The 8,547-nt window shown below is 37.5% G+C and overlaps 1 protein-coding gene across 2 annotated transcripts in view; it reads left to right on the forward strand.

Moving 5' to 3' along the window:
* Positions 1–8,114, forward strand: part of HMGN3 (high mobility group nucleosomal binding domain 3) — a 19,662-nt gene extending 11,548 nt beyond the window's left edge. The window contains exons 2-7 of one of the 2 annotated variants that reach the window (XM_077487343.1): positions 758–808; positions 2,036–2,065; positions 5,324–5,374; positions 6,967–7,080; positions 7,186–7,285; positions 7,572–8,114. In XM_077487343.1, coding sequence (XP_077343469.1) covers positions 758–808; positions 2,036–2,065; positions 5,324–5,374; positions 6,967–7,080; positions 7,186–7,285; positions 7,572–7,585 — 360 coding nt within the window. In that variant the 3' untranslated portion in view covers positions 7,586–8,114. The remainder of the gene's footprint in view (positions 1–757; positions 809–2,035; positions 2,066–5,323; positions 5,375–6,966; positions 7,081–7,185; positions 7,286–7,571) is intronic. The other variant, XM_077487344.1, reaches the window with a different exon arrangement.
* The last annotated feature ends 433 nt before the right edge of the window (positions 8,115–8,547 follow it).

Below are 8,547 nucleotides of genomic sequence, written 5' to 3' on the forward strand. Positions count from 1 at the left end.
TACAATGGGTTAAGAGGAGGCAGTGCTTGAGCCAGTGAACTCGCCAGATTACATTTTTGCAGGCCCAATTTCATCTATTCATTTAGCAAACAAGAATTCTGGAAATTCTAGTAGCTTGTTGAGCAGGACAACTGCAAAGACCTAATTACTGCCACAAGGAGAATCAAAAAATAAGAACTATTTAGCATGCAGCCAAAGCCCCTTGCGTGAGTTTAAAATTACAGGACTATATTTTAAATGAAGTGTACCCTTTTTAACAATTCCTTCTGGATTTTATAATGGAGTGAATGCCTACTGAATTATACAATGTGTCATTGCCTTTACAAAAAAGTGTTTTACTCTTCTATAATGGTATTAAAAGTTAAAATTTACAATATATTATTTTATCAGCTTCTACCTCGACTTTCCTGTAGAGATTGCAGACAGTAGACACCTGTATAACAATAGGATCATGGGGGGACCTTTATCAAAACCGGAGCAGCCAGATTCTGAAACAGTAAAAATTCAATATTAAAATTGAAATAATCATGTCATATCCAGTGTGCTTTGCAGCCGACTTCTGTACTTGGAATGGTCCAGAATTAAACAGAATGGGTTTATTGTATGAACGGGACCTGAGGAATCATCTGTTGCCTAAACAGTTGCCAACCAGAGGCGTACTTTAAAAAATGATATTTTGCATTCAAACCCCTACAGGATTCTTTTTTTTTTTTTTTTCCAGACTGTTTATTCATAATTTTTTTTTCTTTTATTGCAGTCTCCAGAAGGAGCCGAAGCCAAGGATGCCGGCAAAGTAACTAAACAAGAGGTACAGTTGGAATTTATAATTTAAATGTCTCCTGAAAACCTAAGCACCTTTTTCTTATTTAATGTTTCTAAATAAGTTTGGTTTCAAAGGAAGCATTTTTACGGTTTTCTAAGTGGTAGCATGTAAGTATGTTGCTTTTATAATATAGCATTGTCCCTAATAATCCATAAAGATTGGCGCAGACAGATTGTGCGAAGATTCTCTCTCATGCATTCCAAAAGGTGGTGAACAATGGGACAAATTCATGTACCTGTCTATAATTTTTACTTGAACTTGTCTCATGCTGTGTCACTTTTAGAATGCTTTTGGGACACTTCCCAAAATCTGCCCGAGCCAGTTTTTCGCCCTGTATGGTTTAATTAGCTTCTTTTTTTTTTTTTTTTTTTTTTTTACATTTTGCCACATTTCATTGAGACACAATGTAAAAGTGGCACATTTTAGAACTTCCTGAATTTGGTGCACTAGTCTGTCAGAACCAAAAGGTCGCAAAGCTTCATGTATTTGGTAAAAGACCTTAACAAACTGTATTCACGCCACAAAAGTGGCACAGCAGTTTTATTGAATTCCCTCTGTGTTTTATATGTCAATAAATTACACCTCAAGGTGAATTACTGCACTACCATAAAAGTGGATAGCCATATCAGATTTCTTCATTTAAGCTTCATGCACACAAGCATTTAAAAACAAAAACTTTTACATGCATTTGACTTTTTTTAGTTTTTTTTTAGTTTTTTTTTTTTCTGCCTGTACACACCTAAAAGCTAGCTTATGCATCCGTACAAATATAGGCATTTACAAGTACATTAGAAGTGTGTTTACAGACTGAAAAAAAGAAAACATCACCAGAGTGTTCAGGACAGGGGAAAAAAAACAGACGTGCATAAAAGCATTTAGTGCTTGAGTTTTCATTCATTCCAAAAGGCAGAAAAAAATCAATATGCTCACCAATAGAATCCATAAACACTCAAACACGTGTGCAAAACATGGCTTTGAGCTAGTTTTTTAAGCAGCTTTTCTCTGCCAGGAGCTGAGCAAATGCTCAGTGTGCATGAGGCCTTAGCGGTAAAATTGAGTATCTACATTTTAATTTTGTTTGTAAGCTAATTCTATGACATATGTATTGAATGTCTTGTGGTTTGGCTTCTTTTAGCAAAAAATAAATAAAAATCTGAGTAGATTAGTAATTTATGCTTGTGATAATGACATTATTTATTTATTTTTTTAAAGCCTACAAGAAGATCGGCAAGACTGTCTGCAGTAAGTTTTTATTTGCAATACGTTTTTCGGTGTGTTTATGGGGATTTACCTTGTGGCATTTGTTGTGAAGTGTCGAGTCAAGCTTATTATTCAAAGGATAAGTGCAAATTTTGTTAAGACAGGTGGAAATAGTACCCTGGAAACTATACTGCACAAACCAAATCTAATAATGATTATTAAAAATGTGAACTTGAAATGACTGATATGGGATTCAGCAATGCTCGCTGGCCATTACTGAGACACAGAATTCACTTTGTGAGTACATAATTTACCAAAAGGCTTTCTTTAACCTCCTGCCAGACGTCAAACAAGAGTCGGCTCTCGTTCTGGGTGGACGTCATATGACGACCACGTTGCGATCTGCGGCTCTTTAACTATGTGATCAGCTGTGTCCAATCACAGCCAGTCGGTCACATGTAAACATGGAGATGCTGGTAATCTGCGCTCCTTGCCTCACACTGACAGTGTGAGGAGAGCCGATCAGCAGCATCTCCTCAGAGGACATCTAGGGATGTAATCGGGGCACTGATTACAAATAAGTGCCAGAACTGTGTGCCCACCACTGCCAGCAATCGGTGCCCACAATTGCCAATTCAGTGGTCATTAGTGATGCCAATCACTACTGCTCATCAATGCCACCTATCAGTGCCCATAAGTGTGGAATATTCATGCCCCATCAGTGAAGGAGAAAAATTACTTATTCACTGGCAGAAACTAAGAAACATTTATTTATTTTAATTTTTTGGTCTTTTAGTTTTTCCTAAAATAAGTGTGATTGCGCTGAAAACTGAAAAATGGCCTGGGCAGGAACAGGGTGTAAGTGCCCTGTATTGAGGTGGTTAAGAGCTAATGATTTACCATTAGCTGCAGCACATTGATTAGTGGGTCTTACTAGTGTAATGTAAAACCTGTTAACCACAATAAGTGAAAACTTAACGTTCCATTGCTCTGGAATACTAACCAATGTTACACGTAAGTTTAGACTGAAGAACACTTTTAAGAACATTTGTTGAATCCTTCAAGTGTTCTCTTGCATTCCCCAGTGGCATTTTTTTGTTCTCAAGTTCCTGTTTCCTAAGTTGACTGTTCTTTATGGATATTTTGTGCCTGCTTCATGTTCGGCATATTATGCCCTCTTTCACTAAAAAAAATGTCTGAGCAGCACAAATGAAATGTGTAGTTACAATCTGTGATATCCCTATAGAAGGATTTATTTCAAAATATAAAGCCATCACGAGGGAAAGTGTGACTTTCGTCTGTTCCGGCATTTATAAAATTCCGTGGGACTTTAATGCATTCCATTTGAATGTGTATCCATCCTTTAAATAGAGTTAGCTATATTTGTTTATCTTCTGCTGATAATGATGGCCTAGTCACAAGCAATACATGTGAAGTCGATCTACTGGTCTGCTCCAAATACCCTTTCCCCAGATGCTCGGTCCAGGTTGCCAGTTCTCCGCTAGTCCACAATAAAGAAAGTTGCACTGCAATTTAATAACTATATGTACCTCTCCCTGGTACCTAGGCAATTTATTGACGCTTCTACTCTAATGGGTTTTTGCTTGAGAAGAGCTTAATTGTAGAGGGCAGCTTTCTACAGTTACACTTTTGTTCTAAGGTTAACTTAATGGTGCCTGCTCCTGCTTATTAACGGAGGGTCACGTGTAAAGCTGACCATATTTTTTTAAACACCTTTGAGCCACTGGGGATATGAACACAAGTAGTCTCCAAAAACGAAGTAATCCACCACTTCCAAGTTTGATTGACCACTAGGATTCTGTAGATTTGTGAAGTAAAATTTGGACAGTAAATTGACTGCTTTAAAACTGCTTATTAAAAGACCAAATTGAAATGCAATCCAAACAGGAAAAAAACGAAAGCATCAGCGATCAATTTTTCCAGTAGCATTAAGACCCCATTCATTCTGGGCACACAATTTGGAATTGCTGTGACTCCAAATCTTATGGCAATTGCTGTAAGACACGTGTTTGGGTTGAATGCCATTCATTCATTATCACTCAACAGAATAGCGTCGCAATTGTGGCAAAACATGTGTTTTAATAATCGTGTGACGCTTAAAAAGGAGCAGGAGCTTCCTTATGCCCTATGCTCAACAAGTAAAAATTGCCCACACAAAACACAAGTTCCCTACTATGTGAAGTGTGAAAGGGGCCTAAAACATAGAAAGATTATTGTATTATATATAAAAAAGGAATAAAAACTTGTCAAAATATCATGAGTATGGCCAGCTTAAAGTGTATGCATAGCCAAAACGTTATTAGTTTTAAAAGACTACTGTCCCAGTAAGGAGTTTGGTGGGGGGTTTTTTTTTCCATTCTGGAAATGGAAGGAAATCCCCCTCAAAGTGAGGGTTTTTTCTATCTTGGTTGTCACTAGAACTTTTGCAATCATTGAATTATTTCCCCACACCTCTTGCCCTGGTGACAACTCTAAGGCCGCGTACACACGCGGGGACTGTTCGCCCAACTTTGTCCGTCAAACAGTTTCGGCAAACAGTCCGCTCAAAATTAGCATGGACGGATATGGCCACACACGACGAACGAACAGTTTGCTGAAACCGTGCGCGATGACGTGAACGGCACGTACGACGGGACGAAAAATACGACGTCCTATACACTGCATTATAACTTTCGGCGTGTAAATCCTTTCTGAGCATGCGCGGAACTTAGTTTGACGAACAAGCCTACACACGAGGGGACTGTTCGCTGAAACAAAGTTTCAGCGGACAGTTTTTCGGAATTTCCGAAAAACCTTGTTCAGCGGACTGTTCGCTGAAACTGTCCGCTGAAAGCCCACACACGAGCGGACTGTCCGCCGAAACACTGTTCAGCGGACAAAGTTGGGCGAACAGTCCCCGCGTGTGTACGCGGCCTAACATTTTCAGACCTGGGACATCATAAATGAAAAATAAATAAAAACTAGCTCTCCTCAACTTTATCCAAATCTAAAGGAAAAAGAAAAGCCTTGTTTTACATTACAGTATACTTTACCAGTTGAACAAGGGAAATCCTGTGTATACTTACAATTGCCATTGGTGATTCTGATGCTATATATGGTGAAATGTTGGTAAAAGGTAGTTCTTTGGGGTAGGAAAATGTTGTTGTCGGAGTTCTATATAAAGTGCACAAATACATACTGTAGCTATTATCTTTTTTTTTTTTTAAAGTCTGTTTCATGATTGATTAACAAGTTCGTACAAGACCTCTTTCTGATTTTTATTTTTTTTCTTGTTTTTAGAAACCTGCCTCTTCTAAACCTGATGCAAAACCAAAGAAACCTGCAGCCAAGGTATTCTTCCAAGTACATAAGCTAAAGACTTAGCATTTTTAGTAGTTTATAGCTTTGTTCCTATGTTTCTGGACATAGAATTTCTGAGTTGGAGATTTGTACTGGAAAATGTTTAACAACTTTTGTGTGTGTGTGTGTGTGTGTGTGTGTGTGTGTGTGTGTGTGTGTGTGTGTATAGCTATTGTTTTGGATAGAGTGGGGAAAGTCTAGCACTCCTGTCAGGTTTTACTGCTATAGAATGCTCCATTGGAGACATTCCTATACTTCTGTTGGGTTAAAAAAACATATCATTTTGGATAGAGTAGGGAGAGCAGTAACCCGTTAGATTATTTTTTTTTTTTATTATTTTTTTTTTTTTCCGTCATCTGTATCCCCATTGGGAAGATTTACCTTCACTTCATGTCCCATAGCCAAAAGAGGAAGTGGTCACCAAAACTAGTGTTCCCATTGGAAGATTTCTCCTCTATTACTCTTCTGGGGAAAACCCGAAATTTTGGGATTATTTTTATTTTATTTTTTTACTTTCAATGATAATGGAAACAGGACAGCAATAACAAAAACTAATGGGTGTTCTCATCCTTCTCCACTCAACTTAAAAAAACAAAATAAAAAGAGTTTTCTCTATACTTTTACTTTGGGAGCAGCCGATCCAGCTTTTTGACCTATTCAATGCTTGTTGACTAGGTGTTATGCTGAAACATAGAAGCTTTGCTCGAGTCAAAGTGAAAATGTAATATGTATGAAATAATGGGTAGTATAGAACATGTATAATATGTTGCACATCAAATAAATGTAGAATTGCTACCATATATGACTATGTGTCATCCATGTCCACTATACATTTTTTTGGCATTTCTATAAACAGGCTTTTTAACCTCTTGGCGCCGACAGCATGCAAATATGCGGCCTCTCGGCAGGTGGTCCTTGCTGCTGATTGGTCGCATATTTGCGTGCAATATTCCACACACAAAAAAACTGCTGTGCTGAGAGCGTTCTGGTGGCTAACGAAAGTCTGCTTGCGATCAGTAGCTTGCCAGTCACAGGACCTTAAACCCCACCTCCCGGCATCTAAAACCCCATAAAGGGCCAGGGGGCGACGGCGCCAATGGGTTAATGATAAGAAATGGAATTTACTACAGGTGGTAGTGCATGCCCCTGGTTTTAAAGTGTTCAGTAAAGAGAAGTCATTCCAATGTATAGGTTGTAATTTTGTACAGGGGGTAACCATATTTGGTCATTACAAATACTGTTAAATATTCAGAGGAATTTTTGGCAGTGGCACACGTAATGACTGAACTGTGCGATTAAGTACTTTGGGGAAACCATGTCCCACAAAGAATTTAAATATCTTTGATGTTTTAAGATGACATACAGTATGTATTTATTTGGGTTGTATTAGCAACTATGTGGAATGTGTTTGAGGGTCAGGAACAATCATACATTTTTAATGTGTGGTTCCAAAAAAAAAATATGCTGACCCTAGGGGGAGTGGTTTACTAGATTCAAGCTATGCACACACATGCTTATAGGTTTGCTGTTGGAACATGATTGTTTCATGTATGTAACGTCCATTTTCCACTTGTCCTTTGCAGAAGGAGCCAGGCACAAAGGCAAACAAAGGTGCTAAAGGGAAGAAGGAAGAAAAACAAGAAGCTGGAAAGGAAGGTACTGCTCCCTCTGAAAATGGTGAAAATAGAGCTGATGAGGTACATTTTAAAGATTGAATCAATGGTGGTGTTTTTAATTAGCTGTACAACCATTGGATTGCATGTTCATAATACTTCTTTTTATTGCCCATGATGTTATTACAGATTCACATCTCTCGCTCAACTGTTAATGTTTCCACATCCAGAAGTGCCCTGCCCAGCACACTGTCAATAAAAGGGCAGATTGAAACAGTTAAAGTGAAGGGTACGGTAGATCATGTTTGTGTGCAGTGCATAGAGAGCTAGCAGTGTGGTTCTTTTTTCTGTGTGGAAAATGAAGCTTTCAGGTAAGGCTTCTTGGGTTTGTCCAGAGAGTGCACCAAGTGACAATGGACAGTATTTTTTTATAGACTAAAACACTCTCTTTTCACACTGTATATTAGCTTGCTATTCTAGTTGAGTTAGGAGCTAAAATAGAAAGGCTAAAGTTGTCTATGTGCATTGCAGCAATTAATTGGTTTTATATTTCTTTTTTCTCCTTTTTAACCCAGGAACAGAAAACTGAAGCAGCGGAAGATGAGACAGAATAACTTGGTCATGGAAATTTTCGTTGATTTTACGTACCTCTTGAAGAACTTTAAGAAAAAAAAATATTTTTCTCAAGTATTTTGTAAATGCTAATTTTTTTAGGACTACGGTAGTTTAACTTTTACATATATATAATGTACATGAACGTTTTTTCCTCTTCATTATTCATGCTTTGCTGATTCAGTTTCTTTGTCTGCAAGTTTTAAGAATATCAACAGTAGCTCTAGTGGGTGTGTTTGAGGCTGTATTACATATCTACTTTTATCGCTTTTAAAAACAAAACTAAAAAAAAGTCTTGTGCATATAGTGACGTTGTTTTTTACTGTGCATTTATGAATTTTTCCATGCCATTTTCTATAGCAATAATTAGTGGTGCTTTTGTACTTACGGTTTATGTGGTTTTGAAAAATGACTAAATTGTTGTGACCATCTGCTGTTTTTTTTTTTTTGTTTTTTTTATTTTATTTCTTCTAAAGTTAAAAAAATAAAAAGGTGTTGCCCTTTAATACGTTCTTGTGGTATTGTGTTTTGTTACAAATAGTTTTGACTATATTTAGTGTATATGTCAGTGCTGGTGAAAATAAGGTCACTGATATCATCTGAGATGTACTCTAAGGCTGGCCATACATTGTACAATTTTTCTTTAGACCTGCCAAAACCATAAAATAGCAACTTGCAATTTCTGTATGCAATCAGGCAGGCCCTTGCACTACATGGTTAAAGGACATTGAACCAGAAAGTTGTATAATGTATGGCTGGCTTAAACCCATGGATGCCCTCCCTTTCCACAAAACAAGTCCAAGGTGACTGTAACCTCCTAATAAACAAAGACTGGTAGTGGTAGTTCCAGGTGGTATCAGCATATGTACAGTAGAAACAGATATGACAAATGGTTTTGCATATCAAGGGTAATACAATCAATACATTCTTTGTACCAAG

Source organism: Lithobates pipiens, unplaced genomic scaffold (genome assembly GCF_037356315.1).
Source record: "Lithobates pipiens isolate NorthernLeopardFrog02 unplaced genomic scaffold, aLitPip1_a1.2 Scaffold_18, whole genome shotgun sequence".
Taxonomy (NCBI): domain Eukaryota; kingdom Metazoa; phylum Chordata; class Amphibia; order Anura; family Ranidae; genus Lithobates; species Lithobates pipiens.